The sequence below is a fragment of the Leucoraja erinacea genome, chromosome 1, assembly GCF_028641065.1.
Source record: "Leucoraja erinacea ecotype New England chromosome 1, Leri_hhj_1, whole genome shotgun sequence".
Classification (NCBI taxonomy): Eukaryota; Metazoa; Chordata; class Chondrichthyes; order Rajiformes; family Rajidae; genus Leucoraja; species Leucoraja erinaceus.
Genome location: NC_073377.1, coordinates 70056529 through 70074567, shown reverse-complemented (window position 1 = coordinate 70074567; position 18039 = coordinate 70056529). Strand labels below are relative to the sequence as shown.

Below are 18039 nucleotides of genomic sequence, written 5' to 3'. Positions count from 1 at the left end.
GTCTCCCTCCTCCAATCACTGCGCTCTATCCTCAGTCCCACCCCCCTACTTTCGCCTCTGACCGTGCAACTTTAATTAGGCAACACAGCTTTAGCATTTCCAAACCAAAGGCAACACAGCTTTAGCATTTCCAAACTATATTTTCAAACCACATTAAGGGCACTGACAGGTCAGTAAAACCACTCACAGTTTAGTAGACATGTGTTCAGTGTTATTCACAGCTCAGAATGAGAGACGTGACCCTCTTGCTCCCCCATCTTGCAGAGAGGCACTCAACACTTCCGGGTTTTATAGTCCCTCTGGAAGGGGCGTGGCCTTCAGGAAAGAGAATCTCAACATTTGTTAAACAGTAATAACTCTTTTATTTTTAATTGATGGGGAAAATCCTCTTGTCCTTTGCAGCGGAGGGGGGCTCTGAGTAAGATGGCCAAAAATTACAGCCAAACGTCGTAGCATTTTTTTTCTAAAATCAATATACAGAACAACAGGGAGTGGTCCAGATCAGACTTTTAGTACTATAGATAGATGTCCATTTCCTTCACACCTCCATTCCCTCTTTAGGACTCTCCAGTTCCTCTTTGAACAGAGACCAAACAGTTCCCTTCATCTAACATTCTTCTCCACCTGGCCCCCTCATTCTCTTTTTCACTCTTAACAACTTCTCTTTTGACTCCTCTCACTTTTTTCAAGCCATGTGAAGCCACAGGCATTCATGCCTGTCCTATTTGTTGGTTACACTGAACAGTCCTAGTTCCAAATGAACCCTGGTACCATTCCCCATTTTTTCACTACTGCACATCAAGGCTGCCTGATGCAGAACATGTTGATTTTTATCGACTTTACTACTAAACCTCTCTCAAATCCACTTGGACTATCTCTGACCTCACTTTCTCCTTTCTTGATCTCTCTGTCCCCATCACAGAGGCCAGACTATCACTGACACCCACAGATACCTTGACTACACCTCCTCCCACCCTACCACTTGCAAGGACGCCATTCTTTACTCTCAATTGCTTCAGCTTATTCTCATCTACTTTTACATAGATAATGTTTAGAGGAATGTGGGCCAAATGCGGGTAAATGGGACAAGCTTTGTTGCGGGGCATCTTGAGTTTGGCCAAAGGGCCTGTTTCCATGCTATAGGGCACTCTGATTCTATAGCTCTTCTAAATCAATCTAAATCAATATTACTTTTGCAAATTACAAACAATAGAGCTGCACCTAAATCTAAAAGCAGGCATTTCAATCAATCAACCTTTATTGTCATCTTGCAAGCAACAGTTGTTACAGTGCAAAATGAAAAGACGTTTCCCAGTGAATAGCGGAGCATCGCACATGAAATTTAAACACTTCACACATAATAACACTAAAAACAATCCAGTCCCTGATGGAACAGTATAAATAGTTAAAAGCAGGTAAAAAAACACAATGTTAAAATTCAATAAACCAATCATAAAAAATGTCCGGGGCCGCTGATTTGAGTGGCCAGTGCCAGTATTAAAGTATTAAGATGTTGAGGACACAAAGTTCGAAAGTAACTTTGCAGGTCAGGCAGTAACTCTGGAGAATGCAAGACCCGAAACATCACCTATCCATGTTCTACAGAGATGCTGCCTGACCTGTTGATTTACTCCAGTTGTATTCTTTTGTGTACTACCCAATCTTATGCAGTATCTTGTTTCTACATTAAGATTTTGAGTACAGTTCCTTGATGTTTGCACCAGTTTAAGATGTTGAAGCTGTAATTTACTAATTTTGAATATCTCTTACATGATACATATACACCGGGTCCCTTCCTTCTTTGTTGTTGTTTTTATTATGTGTTAAATGTATGTTTTTAGTGTTTTTAGGAGGGGGGGAGGGGAACTTTTTTACAGTCTCTTACCTTGATGGAGATGCGATTTATTTCCTCTGGGTGTCTGGTTTCCTCCCACATCCTAAACATTTTCAGCTAGGTTGGTAATTGGTCAGGAAGGAACTGCAGATGCTGGTTCACACCAAAAATAGACACAAATTGCTGGAGTAATGGCTGGAGAAACGTCACCCATTCCTTCTAAACCAAGATGCTGCCTGTCCCGCTGTTACTCACGACATTTTGTGTCTATTTTAGGTTAATTATAAGTTGCCAGTGGTGTGCAAGTGAGTGGTAGAATTTGATGGGAATTTGTGGAGAATAAAATGGGATTTGGGTGGGATTAGTTGAATATTGGTGTGGATACGGTGGGCTGATGGGCCTGTTTCCATGCTGCATGTCTCTATGACTAGAACTATTCAATACAGCACTGAATGAAATATAAACATATTTCATTCAGTGCTATTTTAAGTGTGGTTAAATTAATGCATACAGTTGTGATAGGCTTATACAATATACAACTATTTATACACCAGAGTTTACTTAGCAGTTCTAAATTACATTAATTATAATAAACAAAAGATATTGCGTGGAATTCAAAAGTAGATCTAACATGAAAACCAGGATTGCAATAATTACAATTTGAACATGAACAGCTGATAGAATTACTAGCCTGAATGTGCAATACACATTTTAAAAAACATTATAATTTGAAATGGTTGTATGTCATGATCTGTGTGGTGGAATAAATAAAACAAGACAGGTATTTGGTTCCTCCGAAGGGGCCACCAGGAATAATGTTCCAGATAAACAGAACACAAAGTGCTGGAAGGGGTCAGGCTGCATTTGAGGAGGGAATGGACTGAAAACGTTGAAGTTCAAGACTCTTTTTCAGACTAAACTTAACATTTAAAAAAATCACAAACAGGAATCATATTTCCTCAACTGCTGTAGTTACTTCTATTAAAACCAACACTTAAAAACAGCTAAAGGTGAAAGACGAAGTAGATTGTGCAAAACTCCAATGTTGAAATAGCTAGATTAATCAAAAAGTAAGGATAAGAATCTGAAGTAGTTCGATCTGTTCCATGCCACGTGTCAAAGTGTAAAAGTGTAAAAAAGAAAAAAAAACAAAGATGAAGAGGGTTTATAATGAGATGTGGCTAATAAAGCGAGATGCTTTCATGGTGTAGTTGTGAGGAGGCGAAGAAAGAGTGTGTTGGACAAGCTCTTTGGATGGTAATTCGAGGAGAGAACAAGTGATCCCGTGCAATGTTGACCATATAATATAAAATAGAGAAGAACGAGTGAGGGCAATATGGGTCCCTCTACAATCGCTGCATAGATGCACTTAAGATGCACTTAACTGTTCCTCTCTCCACAAATACCGCTCCTGTTTTTCCCTTCCTCTTTTCATCATCTGCATTTTTTTTTTGTGGCATGTTAACTTAAATTTCTTCCTCGTGCTAATCTAAGCGAGAAATGTATTCCTCGTGCTAATCTAAGCACAGTGTGTGAAACAAAAGTGGCGGGGTCTCTTGTCTCAAACTTCTGGTACTCGCCAGGCCCCACTGAATCTCTAGCCCCTTGTCCTCCAATATGTCAGGTGCAAATGAAAGCGCGGCATGAAAAGGAAGATTGCTGGTTTGGAATTGCACAGATGTTTGGAAGCGACTTGGCAGCTGCTTTTATGATCATCAGCAAGTAATCCAATGCTATTAGGAGCGCATTTATCATATGCGGTTGGTGGGCAGCATTTATAAATCATCCGTGTCGCCTCGTATAAAAAATGAGATTAAGTCTAATAGGAAACTAACACATTAAAATTACGTGACAGTCGCGTTAACCGGCTGGTAGGAAAATGTGTCCAACGAGAGATCCCACGAACCTGCCTAGTATTTCCAGCACTTTGTTTTTTTTAAATTAGGGTTCCCCAGTTAGAATGGGATATTCTGGAAAAGATACGCGGCCATTAGCAATGATCCTTTGATTCCGCGATATCCCGAGGGTCCGCGCATTGTCCCTGGAGCTTTCACTCAGAGGATCAATTGTGTTCCAACTAACAGACATTCTCTCTAACCAGCACTTCTCTAAACAACACTTCTTCAGACCCAGTCCCGACCGAAACGTCGCCTGTCCGTTCCCTCCACTGATGGATGCTGCCTGACCCGCTGATTTCCTACAACCCTTTGTGTTTTGCAGGTTTCCAGCACCTGTAGTTTGTTGTATCCCAGATGTATATCGAAACCCTTTCAAAGATTTACCACCTGCTGATCTTTCTCAGTTTCCTCACTGCCATGAAAATTCGTATTTAGGAAAGATCAAATCAGTGGGTTCAGGAGTTCCAAACTGCTCTGGGAAGAGTTGGTTGCTCCAGAGGTAAATCCCGTGCTTCAGGAAGAGAGTGAATACATTGCTTGGAGATGAATTATTTCAGAAATAATTGAGATTCTGCATACAACCGAAGTACATCGCGATTATAACATGATTTGTAAACTTGCAAAATGTGTCCTCAACTAGCAAGAGCAATCATAGAAGCAACTACAAGAAACGGCATATGCTGGTTTACCAAAAAAAACCCACACTAAGTGAGTGGAGTAATGCCCCTGGCCCAAAGGAAACCTGAACGGAAACCTCTGGAGACTTTGCGCCCCACCCAAGGTTTCCATGCGGTTCCCGGAGGTTGCAGGCGGTTGCCGGAGGTTACAGGTAGTGGAAGCAGGTAGGGAGACTGACAAAAACCTCCGGGAACCGCACGGAAACTTGGGTGGGGCGCAAAGTCTCCAGAGGTTTCCGTTCAGGTTTCCTAAGTGGGACAGGGGCATAACTCAGCGGGTCAGGCAAGATCTCTGAAGAATACGGATAGGTGACCTTTCGGGTCTGGTCGTGTCTGAAGAACGGTCCGGACTCCGTAACTTTGTGTCTTTTTCGATAGTAGATGCAAGTGAGTAGATTCCAGTTGTCGCTCCTGTCTTGCGACCCGCGGCCCCTTTCTGCTATCACCGGGGCTGCACAAATTTCCAAAGAAACTTTCTCACGTCTCGGATAACGAAATATCGTTTAATTCTACAGTGAATTCGTGCGGAGCGACGCGTTGCCGAGATTGTTTGCCTGAATTATAGAATGAGCTCGAAACCCAAGTGAACGAGAACTGATGCCGATAACTTACACTGTGCCTGGACCACACAAGTGTCGGAAATGTGTTTTTGGGGGGGGGGGGGGGGGGGGGGCAGTCACGGAGCGTTATGGACAAAATAAATCGCTGCGCTCCAGCATTAACTTCGACCTGGTGAGGCTGTTGTGTGAGTCGGTCTTGGTGCCCGTTAAATGGATGGGGAAACCTGCAGAAAGTCTGAACCTTTTTCCCAGTCGAAATGCCAAAGACTAGAGGCATAGCTTTAAGGTGAACGTGACAAAGTTTAAAGAAGTCGTGCAGCGGCAAGTTATTTGTCACACAGAGGGTACTTGGAACGGGTTGCCGGGGGCAGTGGTGGAAGCAGATACGATAGTGGCGTTTAAGATGCTTTTAGATACAGGGGGTGGAGGGAGGTGGATTGGATTATATGCAGGCAGAGGAGATTAGTTTCACTTGGTATCATGTGTAGGAAAGAACTGCAGATGCGGGTTTAAATTGAAGGCAGTTTCTCTGGAGAGAAGAACTAGGTGACATTTCCGGTCGGGACCCTTCCTCAGACTGAGAGTCAGGGAAGAGGGAAACGAGTGATATGAAAAGGTACATAGAACAAATAGATAAGAGCTATGCAAAATAACACATTAAAACCGGCAATGACGATCAAGTAAAGGTGAAGTAAAAGGGTTGCAACTCACGGAAGAAGATGTATTCGGTGTAGCTGCTGCTCCACATCTTGTCATCTCTGTACTGGTTGATGAAGGTGGCCGTGCCCGTGGAGTTACAGGCCACCATGTGGAATCCTGCCTCGGACAGCCGGTCGAAAGCTTGCTCCAGGTAAGTGAACTTCAGGTAAAACCTGGACGTGTACTTCTCAGGGGGGCGATCGGGGTCCCGGCTCTCGTTCAGGGTGTCGCCGAAAACCTCCTTGGCCAGCGCGATGCGTCCGCACACCATGATTCTGGCCACCCTGCGGAACTTGGCGTCGGCCTGGCTGTCCCGCACCAGGGTGTAGGAGCCCCGGTAGCCGATGGTGATGAAGCCAGTCTTCTTGTCGGACGTCCCGCCCTTGGGCACCATCTCGCTGCCCTGCGAGTTCTCCTCCGCGTCGCTTTGCGCCGCATCCTCGGCCACCGAGCCCTGCTTGACCATCACCTTGGGGGCCAGAACCCTGGTCAGTTCCCCCAGCTGGAAGTGCTCCGCTTCCCTCAGCAGCCTCTCCTTCTCCGGGAAGTGGTCGGGAAGCACCAGCTGCTTGTCCCGCAGATAGTCCAGGATGTACCTGAAGAGGAAACCGTCCCGGTCCAAGAAATACCGGCCCCTGTTGTCCCGGGGAAGCACCTGGACGCTGTTCTTGGAGAAGAGGTGAGCCAGCAGCGAGTCGGACACACTGACCAGTGTGTGGTGCTTGGTCACATACACCTGTCCTCCCACGTTCAGCTCCACCACCTCGGGGAAGGGGGCGGCCGACATCTCGCTGATGGGCAGGATGCTGTCGCGGACAGCCATGGCTCCGACCAACCCTTGGGTCCGGGGACTGACTGAATGTCGGGCAGGCTGTCTGTTGCACCGAGCTCAGCCCGCGGCCACCGCTCTGCGCATCGCTCAGTCGGCGGCACCACCTGAAGGCGCGGGCAGGGCGGGGTAGACTGTGTGCATGTATGTGTATGTATGTGTGTATGTGTGTGTGTGTGTGTGAGTGTGTGCGCTGGAGAAAAGCCGCCACCAACTCCCGGCAACGTTATACAGGAGTCTGGGGAAGCTCCCTGACGTCACGCCGGCTGCAAGCAACTCCTCGCCAAGACATGGTCTCAGACTCCACAACACCAGCCTCGCCGCTGCTGGGCTCCGCGCTACACACACGGCGCCTGCCCCACACCATTAACTCTTTACATATTTTCAAACAACTTTCCAAAGGTGCGCCTTTATCACCCTAAGATCTACTTGCATACCCGACATGGCTCCTCCCAACTTAAAACTACCCCGACCGCTCCTGTTGTGACGATTGAACAACACGAAAGGGCGCAGTTTTCTCTAATCGCCGGCAGTAATAGAGCGATTTTAGAGCAGAACTCTACGCGTTTACGGCGCCGAATATCACATTTATAAGAAGATAAAACACAAAATGCTGGAGTAACTCAGCGGGACAGGCAGCATCTCTGGAGATAAGGAATAGGTGACGTTTCGGGTCGAGACCCATTTATAAGACCATTTATAAGAAGGGTCTCGAACGGAAACGTCACCTATTCCTTCTCTCCAGAGATGCTGCCTGTCCCACTAAGTTACTCCAGCATTTTGTGTCTAACACATTTAGTAGGGATTTAATAGGGAACTTTATATTGTTAGATACAATTTATATTTTGTATTAGTTTTTTTTTAAAGATTTAAGCTTTGTGAATATTAATATAGGTTTAAACTATATGATCAAATAAAACGGGGAAAACTTACTGGGACTACTAAATGTTTTAAATGGCGTGGTGGAGTTCCATTGAGTGTAAATATAACATGCAATATACTGGCTGGAATGGAAGTTGCATTTGTTTTATCTGTCAATTGTATATATGAGTGTAAATTCGAGTCTCTGTTCAGAACGATTAAACGATGTTTTTAAGAAGGAACTGGAAAATCGAAGGTACACAAAAAAGCTGGAGAAACTCAGCGGGTGATGCAGCATCTATGGAGCGAAGGAAATGGGAAACGTTACGGGCAAAGTCTCCGTCCCACGATGTTATTGCTAGCTCTTTTTCAATTCTGTAAAAACGCACACCGTCACATTATCCACGGTTTAAGGCATATTTCGAACCAGCAACATTGATGTCCGAATGTGTATAATCTTCTTATTTCAGATACAAAGGTAACGTGCATGTATGGATGAGGAAAATGAGCGTCGTTATTCCAGCAGTATAGTCTAAATTGCTCAATAGGTTTTAAAATTAAGCTGTAATTAACTATAAAATAGTGCATTTACCAAAGTCCAAAATAAAATGACTGCTAAAAATGTTAATTTGCAAATATTTGAGAAATAGTGAGATTGGAGGCGTAATGTGGGTTAATTAGCGAGTCCGTCGGTGTTATTGCGATTCAGAAGTAATTCATCAAGGAGCCATGCAAAGCAATTATATCGATTAGCATGACATGCCATGAGAGGGACAGCCTTGGGTTTGTGACTATTGGTTGTGCACGGGCTTAGTCCCACTTGGGCGCCAGGGGAATGTGGATGGATGCAAAGCCCATCCCCACACAGCAAAAACAGTGAGTGACTCGCCCGAGGCTGCACTGGAGCGCTTCTTAGCGTACGGGTTGAGAATAACACCGGATTGGAACTGATATATCAACAGATTGCGTGATGTGGGGAAAGAAACCGAAAAGTGGGAATGGGAGAAACAATATAGTACTTAAAAAGGCGAAATTAGGAAATTCAAAATGCTCGTTTAAACTGCCAAGGCAACAATTGTTTATTATAATACATGAAAAACGTCCCTTGTTCTGATCTGTTGCAGTGCCACGGGAACCAATTTTAATCAACGTGTAGGAAAGAACTGCAAATGCTGGTTTATATCAAAGAGACACAAAGTGCTGGGATAATTCAGCGGCCAGGCAGCATCTCTGGAGGAAAGGAATTGGTGACGTTTAGGACGTTTAGAAATAGGTAAATCATTCCTATTCTCCAGAGATGCTGTCCGACCCGCTGAGTTATTCCAGCATTCTGTGTCTACAGTTGTAATCAATATTTGGTTTTATCTTTGCAGTGTCGCTTTCCTCGCCCTGATTATTTAAAACTGGATTACTTTGGTTCGATTTGTCGATATCACAGATATCGACAAAGTACGTGCTGATAATTCAAATACTACAGCATGAAATAAAAAGAGAATTTTAAAAATGTAAGCGCTGTCAATACAAAATAGAAACAAAAAATGCTGGATAAGTGGAATCACATTTAAAAATTTCAAATGCTGGAAAAACTCGTCAGGTAACATTTGGGGAAAAGAAACGTTAACTGTTTCTCTTTTCACAAATGCTGCCTGACCCGAATTATCCCAGCATTTTCTGTTTTCATATGAAACTAGACCAAGTGGGGTTCGTTTGGTCCCTGTAAACTAGCCAATAATATAAAGCAGGACAGTAAAAGCTTCTTTAGGTAAGTGAAGATGAAAAAAATAGTTAAGACTGGATTACTTTGTTAAATGGTGGCCGATTGGGAAAGGGGGAGATGCAGCGAGACCTGGGTGTCATGGTACACCAGTCATTGAAGGTAGGCATGCAGGTGCAGCAGGCAGTAAAGAAAGCGAATGATATGTTAGCTTTCATTGCAAAAGGATTTGAGTGTAGGAGCAGGGAGGTTCTGCTGCAGTTGTACAGGGTCTTGGTGAGACCACACCTGGAGTATTGCGTGCAGTTTTGGTCTCCAAATCTGAGGAAGGACATTGTTGCCATAGAGGGAGTGCAGAGACGGTTCACCAGACTGATTCCTGGGATGTCAGGACTGTCTTATATATGAAGAAAGACTGGATAGACTTGGTTTATACTCTCTAGAATTTAGGAGATTGAGAGGGGATCTTATAGAAACTTACAAAATTCTTAAGGGGTTGGACAGGCTAGATGCAGGAAGATTGTTCCCGATGTTAGGGAAGTCCAGGACAAGGGGTCACAGCTTAAGGATAAGGGGGAAATCCTTTAAAACCTGAGATGAGAAGAACTTTTTTCACACAGAGTGGTGAATCTCTGGAACTCTCTGCCACAGAGGGTAGTTGAGGCCAGTTCATTGGCTATATTTAAGAGGGAGTTAGATGTGGCCCTTGTGGCTAAGGGGATCAGGGGGTATGGAGATAAGGCAGGTACGGGATACTGAGTTGGATGATCAGCCATGATCATATTGAATGGCGGTGCAGGCTCGAAGGGCCGAATGGCCTACTCCTGCACCTAATTTCTATGTTTCTATGTTTCTAAGACCAAAGTTGGACCCTTGAAGACTGAAATGGGTGAATTTATTATTGGGAGCAAGGAAATGGCATATGAGTTGAACAGGTACTTTGGATCCATCTTCACTAAGGAGGACACAAACAATCTTCCTGATGTACTAGCCAGAGGATCTGGGGTGACGGAGGAACTGAAGGAAATTCACATTAGGCAGGAAATGGTGTTGGGTAGACTGAAGGTTGATAAATCCCTAGGGCCTGATGGTCTGCATCCCAGGATACTTAACAAAGTGGCTCTAGAAATCGTGGACTCTTTGGTGATCATGTTCCAATGTTCTATAGATTCAGGGTCAGTTCCTGTGGATTGGAGGGTAGCTAATGTTATCCCACTTTTTAAGAAAGGCGGGAGAGAGAAAACAGCATCGGTGGCTTTCTGAAGGCAGTGAAGGTCGGTGACAATGGCTGCGGTGGCCCCGCCCGGGGAGGTTGTCAGAGTCGGTAGCTGCGGCAGTTTCAGTGGTCCGGGTTTGGGTGCAGGTGGGTGTGTGTGAGTGGGTCAGTGTGCGTGTGTGTGTGTGAGTGGGTGTGTGTGAATGGGTGTGTGAGTGGGTCAGTGGGTGTGGGTGTGTGCCCCAAATAGTAGCCCGGATGTAGGGTGTAAGTTGCAGCAGGAGTTAAAATGGCATGTAACAAAGGTAATGCCACTGTGGTGATGGGGGATTTCAATATGCAGGTAGACTGGGAAAATCAGGTTTGTTCAGGACCCCAAGAAAGAGAGTTTGTAGAATGCCTCTGAGATGGATTCTTAGAGCAACTTGTAATGGAGCCGATCAGAGAAAAGCAATTCTGGATTTAGTGTTGTCCAATGAACCAGATATGATAGGAGAACTCGAGGTAAAGGAACCGCTTGGAGGTAGTGATCATAATATGATTAGTTTTAATCTTCAATTTCAGAAGGAGAACGTTAAATCGGAAGTGGCAGTGATGCAGTTGAACAAAGGGGACTATGAAGGCATGAGAGGGGAGCTGGCCAAAGCAGACTGGAAAAGGATCCTAGCAGGAATGATGGTGGAACAGCAATGGCAGGAAAGAAGCGAGAGAGAAAACGGGGAATTACAGACCAGTTAGCCTGACTTCGGTGGTGGGAAAGGTGCTGGTCAATTATTAAAGAGGTAATAATGGGGCATTTGGATAGCAGTAAAGGGATTAGTCCAAGTCAAAATGGATTTATGAAAGGGAAATCATGCTTGACTAATCTTCTGGAATTTTTTGAGGATGTGACAAGTAAAATGGGACAAGGGGGAGCCAGTGGATGTAATGTATCTGGACTTTCAGAAAGCCTTTGATAAGGTCCCGCATTGTCCTTTCCTAAAGAACCTGAACATTTTGTTAAATCTGGAGTTGGCTGTATATTTTATAATGAAACAGCAATATTAAAATGAAACACTGCATTTTCCCATTATTAAACCGTAATTAAATAGGTTCTTTTGAAACGCAGTTAGTTGAGGGCTGCCTTCCATTGTTCCAAAAATAATCAATTCTGCATTTGGTATCAAATTTATATTAAATAACTGTGTGAAAATTTCAAAAATCTCATTCCAAAATTTTTGGATTTTTATTCAGAAAACAAAGGAATGTGCTATAGTAGCTTCTTGGGATAGACATTTATCACAGACAGGGGAGACATTAGGAAAAAGTTTACTTATTTTACTTTTTGAGTAATATAGTCTATGTGAGGTTTTAAATTGAATTAGAGTATGTCACGTTAATCGAGCATTCATGCACATATAGCAAATGTTTATCCCACCTCTCTTTCAAAAAAAACATACTTAAATTCTGGAAAAACGCCCCAACACCAACAATAAATATGTGGTTTTCAAATATGTTTGAAACGTTACACCTGGAAGATATGAGATTCCTTCTAGTAGGCAAACCAAACCACTTCCAAAAGATTTGGTCTTCATTTATCGACTTATTACAAGTAGAAGGTGCAACAGAACTCTGAAAATAAATGGTTTCAGGACCTGGTGAGGGAGGAGGAAAAATATGAAGTTGGTATATCCCTTTCAGCTCTGTTTTCTACCTTTAACATAGCTTCTGTTATCTTTTTCTCTTTTTTCTTTTCTATGGCTTACTTCTTAACTTTTGTTTCCAACTCTTCGTGTCTAAAGGTCTTTTTTTGATCATTCTTTCACACACTCACTGCCCTATCTCACTTTCCTTACTTTTCTTCTTTTTAAAGCTTTAAAAATGAAGTGGTACAAGAAATTTATTGTGTTATTTTTGGCTTATATTATTGTAATGTACACTACTAATAAGTAAAATTATAAAAAAAATTGGTAATTATAGCAACCTGTAAGGTTGCTATAATTATGTATAATATTGTGGTACTTAGATACTGCAAATTAAATATTTTCACTTCACCACACATTTAAAAAGTATTTTCCTACAACACATAAGCTTATCAATGTGTTCATTTTTAAAGCCATCAATGTGAAATTAATATTTAATTTGCTTAGCATGTGCTACTTCCTTTCTCTGCTAAGTTTGCAACAGTTATTGATTTTTCATTAACTCAGTGCACATCTATGTAACTGCAGAAAACATTTACATAAAAGATAGTAGAATGGTCTTCTGTATTAAATTTGAAGTTGTCTTTGCATTTTTAATTCTCCTTCAATTAAAGGCATTATTAATATTACGATCTTTATTGCACTATAAGATAACAATTCTCATTATGCTACAAACTAACTTAAAATAAAACATTTATAAAACGGAATATAAAAGTGTCTCTGCTCTCTCTCTCTCTCTCTCTCTCTCTCTCTCTCTCTCTCTCTCTCTCTCTCTCTCTCCTCTCCTCCCTCATCTCTCTCTCTCTCTTCTCTCTCTCTCTCTCTCTCTCTCTCTCTCTCTCTCTCTCTCTCTCTCTCTCTCTCTCTCTCTCTCTCTCTCTCTCTCTCTCTCTCTCTCTCTCTCTCTCTCTCTCTCTCTCTCTCTCTCTCTTCCTCCCCCCCCCCCCCCCCCCCCCCAACCATCCCACATCTTGGCCCAATTACCCCCACCCCCGCACCCCCCCCCAACTTCTTAGCCTGCTCAAGCCTGCCAGCTTGCTTCTCAAACACCCTTGCCACAGTAACTCTGGTCAAGTTGCAACTTAAAAAGTATCTTTGAAACTTAAATGCCCGTTACCCTTACATATCGGTATGGCTTTGCTTTCTCATAAATTATAACAAGCGAATCAAGTAAATTAAATGAAATTAGTTGGGGAGTTCTGATAATTCTGTTCAAATCAGATTTTACTTTCTTTAAAATCTATCTGCACCGGGTTCCTTTGCACCTCCAATTTCTGAATCCACTCCCCATTTAGGAAAAAGTCTACATAAAAGGACTGGACAAGCTAGATGCAGGAAAAATCTTCCCAATGTTGGGCGAGTCGAGAACCAGGGGCCACAGTCTTAGAATAAAGGGAAGGCCATTTAAAACTGAGGTGAGAAAAAATGTTTTCACCCAGAGAGTTGTGAATTTATGGAATTCCCTGCCACAGAGGGCAATGGAGGTCAAATCACTGGATGGATTTAAGAGAGAGTTAGATAGAGCTCTAGAGGCCAGTGGAGTCAAGGGATATGGGGAGAAGGCAGGCACAGGTTCCTGATTGTCGATGATCAGCCATGATCACAATGAATGACGGTGCTGGCTCGAAGGGCCGAATGGGCTCCACCTGCACCTATTTTCTATGTTTCTATGTTTCTATATATACCTTTGATATTCCATTTTTAATTTCTTTGCCCACTCTCCCAATCTACTCATCCTGTCTATCACTTGCCAGGCTCACCCCATCTCTCTTTTCCATTCCCTCTCATATACTTCATCAGTATGAAGATGGGTCCCAGCCCGAAACGTCATCCATCCATCTCCCTCCATAGATAGATAAGGTAAATGTTGCATATTGGAATAGATAGGCTAAATGCAGGAATGGATACGCTAAATGCACAGTCTTTTACCCAGATTAGGGAAATCAAGAACCAGAGGACGTGGGTCTAAGGTGAGAGGGGAAAGATTTAATCGGAACCTGGGGGGCAACGTTTTCCTTCAGAGGATTACAGATATAATGAACAAGCTGCTTAAGAAGGTATCAGAATATTTAAAATATATTTGGACAGGTACATGGATAGGAAAGGTTTAGAAGGGCTACATGGGCTATACATGCAAGAAGGTGAGACTAGTGGAGACAGGCACCTTGGTTGGGCCGAGTGGCCTATTTCTATGCAGTCAGTCAAAGTCAAAGTAGCCTTTATTGTCATTCAGACCTTTCGGTCTGAACGAAATTTCGTTGCCTTGCAGTCATACATATAATAAAAATGACAAAACACACAATAAACACAAATTTAATCCACCACAGTGAGTTCACCAGGCACCTCCTCACTGTGATGGAAGGCAAAAATCTTAAAGTCCTTGTCTCTTCCCTCCTTGTTCTCCCTCTGCTCCGAGTCGACCTGTGAGCTCCCGACGTTGTCGTCCTCTGAGGTCGGGTCGCCGTTGCCGCCGGAACGCCGCAGCTCCGTTGTCGGGTCGCTGCTGCCACTGCTGCCGGAACGCCACAGCTCCAATGTTGCCGCTGGAACGCTGCCCCAGCTCCGAGGCCGCCAGCTCCGCTATTAGGCCTTGGCACAGATGGAGACGGACACGGGGGATACGACAAGAGAAGTCGCATCCCCCCGAAGGAAGAGACCGAAAACACGTCCCCCCCCCTCCCCCCCCCACACCCACACACAGCATAATAAAATAAAACCAAAAATTAACTAAAACAGGACAAAAGAACAAACAAAAACATTAAAAAATAAACAGACTGCAGGTGAGCCACAGCTGCTAAGACAGCGCCACCATCTTGAAAGGTATGGAATGCTGTTAGACTATGGCCCTAGGAGATGCTGCTTACATGCCGAGTCCCTCCAGCACTGTTATTTGCTTAAGAATCCAGCATCTGACTCTCAGAAGTATGTAGTGGGACTGGCATTTTGCCGAATATTATCAAACACAGTATTCCTTCAATAAATTGAACAGCTTTTTGGATTTTGAGGTTGCCAAATTATGCCCCTTTTAGCTTGTAAATGATGTAAACACACGTATTCTTTAACAACAATGGAAATTAGTTTTACGCCAATGTTTCATTTACATGTGGGTTGGTGGGTGCAGTCTACCAAACATCCCCTCACCAGTATCCCACTTTTATTTGTGTTGGAAGGAACTGCCGATGCTGATTTACATGGAAGAAGGGTTTCGACCCAAAACATCACCTATTACTTTTCACCAGAGACACTGCTTGACCCGCAGTTATACCAGCATTTTGTGTCCACCTCTCTCTATCATTTGCCAGGCTTTGCTTCACACTCACCTCTCTACCTTATCCTCCTATTCCCCTATACCTATGTCATACTGTCGTACTGTGTGCCCTATTCCCCAATATCTGTGTTTCTCTGTACTCCTGTCTGCCACATATCCCTGTTCTCCATGTCCCCCCTCCTATGTTCTCCTATTCCCCCACTTCTTATTCTGAGCTGAGATTTGTATTAAAGTAGAAACCAGATATACATCCAATGAAACTGAATCCTACATTACCTTGCCAATGAGAACATAGATCTACAGTCTATAGGAATTCCTGTCACAGAATGGGATGGGATAATTGACAATCAGAGAGAGGGACAATTGGGCATGTGTAACAGGGAAACACAAAGTATTGGTTGAGTTCCATTCCCAGTCAAGTTACTGCTATCAAGCAATAATTGTGAGTTAAAATGCAATTTGATAGCATTCAATGCACCATAGATCCGAGACAACGTGCTGTATAAATGTGAGATTGGTTGAAGTTAATTCAGATCAATATATCCAAATTGAATTTGATTACTGACGTAACAGGAATTTTTTCCCTTCTGCTGCATCTGAAATCGTCAAAGTAAGCCAGCAAGACAATTGATAATTAAAGGATAACTGCAGAATTGATGTGATTAAGTGGAATGTGATCTGATATGGTGCAGTAATTAATGGCTAGCTCAGCTCATTGTAAAGCATCTGTCTGAACAAGAAAGAGAGCATTAAAGTTGCTGCCAGCAACATGACAGTGTAACAAGGCATTAAATGTATTTGGTCAGATCAGGTTAAAATCTAGGAGGTGACTTTCATTTTACTTCGGAGTCACGTGAGTGACTTCGTGAAGAACCCGCTTCCAACGCTTGCGTGTCATATCGCTACACGCATTGCAACGAGTCACACAGGGGGGGAACGACGTTCCCCAAGCGGGAGAATTTGAAAGTCGGGAACAGCAGGTAAGAGACTTTTTTTCTACTTACCTTTCAGGTGGAGACATGGACCTGATCCATGAAGGCTGCGGAAAGCTGGCGGGGAGACCCGCGGAGTGCGAGCAGCCGGCAGGAGCAGCAACGGCACCAGCTTCCTGGAGGGGAAAAACCTGTGCCCGACTTCGCTCCCGCACCGGCAAAATTCACTTCTCGGCCGGGCGGGAAGCAAAGCAAACAGGTCCCGTATGCCAATCTCACGCGAGACTGGCTTGGAGCAGTCGCTAGCGGCCAGCGCAGAGGCTGCAGGACAGAGAGCAGGGACCAGCGCTGTAAGTACCGGGGGTACACAGGAGGGCTGGAAACGCTCAGCGAGTGCAGCGGCACTAATGGAGCTAAGGAACTGGGGACGTTCGGGCCGAAAACCTTCTTCAAAAGGTAAGCACCGGGGTTGGTCCAAGGGGTCCCTAGGAACAGCCGGGTTTTACCGACTGCGGAACTGCCGCGAAGGACCAGCCCCGTGAACACCGGGGTCGGTCCGAGCGGCTCGAACCCGACACGCAGGGAACGACGTTCACCAGCGGGAGAATTAAAAGTCGGGAACAGCAGGTAAGAGACTCTGCGTTCCTTCCACTTACCCTTTAGGTGCAGACATGGACCGGGTCCATGTAAGCTGCAGAAAGCCGGCGGGAGAACCGCGGAGTGCAGGCAGCCGGCAGGAGAGCAGCAACGGCAGCCGGCAGCGGCAGGAGCAGCGGCAGCGGCAGCGGCAGGAGCAGCAGCGGCAGCCGGCAGCGGCAGGAGCAGCAACGGCACATCGATTCCCGGAGAGGGAAAACACCTGTGCCCGACTTCGCTCCCGCACCAGGGGAAAATTCATTTCTCGGCCAGTATGCCAGTCTCGCTTTGGAAGCGAGTCTGGCTTGAAGCAGCGCTAACGGCCAGCGCCGAGGCCAAGGACATTGCAGTGGAGTTGACTGGCTGCAATCGACCGCGAGGGACCAGTACTGTGAGTACCGGGGTCGGTCCCAGCGGGTTTTTTAGTTACAGAGATCGCTTCTTGGCCTTTTGGCTAAGATCAACTATAGTATCTGTTTATTATCAGTTTTAATATCTGATACGTCCCTTATCTAAGGACCATATAAGCAGGAGTGCCCAGAACTGAGGGCATTGGAGTGGGGTTGACCGGCTGCAACGACCGCGAGGGACCAGTACCGTGAGTACGGGGGTCGGTCCCAGCGGTCTGAGATAAACGAGCAGCCAGGAGCGCTGAGAGCGTTGGAGCCGGGTTAAAGAAATGGGCTAGATGGAATCAGCTGTGCCAGATGTCCTCCACACCGGCCATATCCACTCCACGGAAGGAAGGACAAAGCTGGAGAAGGAGGACCGTGGAGCAGCGGGCAGCCAGCAGCAGCCAGCGGCACTTGGATCAACCGTAGTGGGATCAGCTGTGCCCGATGTCGGCCCCGCACCGGCCAGATCCATGCGGCCGAGCGGTAAGGCTAGACACAAAACAAACAAGGTCGTGGACTCAGAAGGGTCCGACTTTGCATAACCGCCGGCGACCAGCGCCCGAGAGCGCTGGAGCGGGAAGAAGCGGTGTATGGAGCCTTGCTCCAACGTGATAAACCCACAGCAGTACCTCTTTGAGGGCTGCACAGTGCTTCTACCCCATCAGAGGGGAGCACTGTGGGTCAGTTCTGGGCTGACCTGCAAGAGGGGTCCGCAGAACAAAAGACAAGTGGGCAGGAGGTAAGCCCCACATGGGTACCCCGTGCGGGACCCTAGAGATCTCTAACTCTATAAAAAAGAGTAGGCAGGACCCTGATGGGCCAGAGCCTGGTAATACAG

At 45.0% G+C, this 18039-nt stretch overlaps 1 protein-coding gene and 1 pseudogene across 3 annotated transcripts in view; one reads left to right on the top strand and one right to left on the bottom strand.

Moving 5' to 3' along the window:
• Window positions 1-18039, bottom strand: part of LOC129698025 (BTB/POZ domain-containing protein KCTD8-like) — a 278743-nt gene that overhangs the window by 204104 nt on the left and 56600 nt on the right. The window contains exon 1 of one of the 3 annotated variants that reach the window (XM_055636848.1): window positions 5681-6910. The exons of the other annotated variants lie outside the window; for them this stretch is intronic. Within the exon in view, the coding sequence (XP_055492823.1) occupies window positions 5681-6491 (811 nt within the window). The 5' untranslated portion in view covers window positions 6492-6910. Of the gene's footprint in view, window positions 1-5680; window positions 6911-18039 lie in introns of those variants that run through there. 3 annotated transcript variants of the gene reach the window in all.
• Window positions 17241-17345, top strand: LOC129705158 (U2 spliceosomal RNA; annotated as a pseudogene).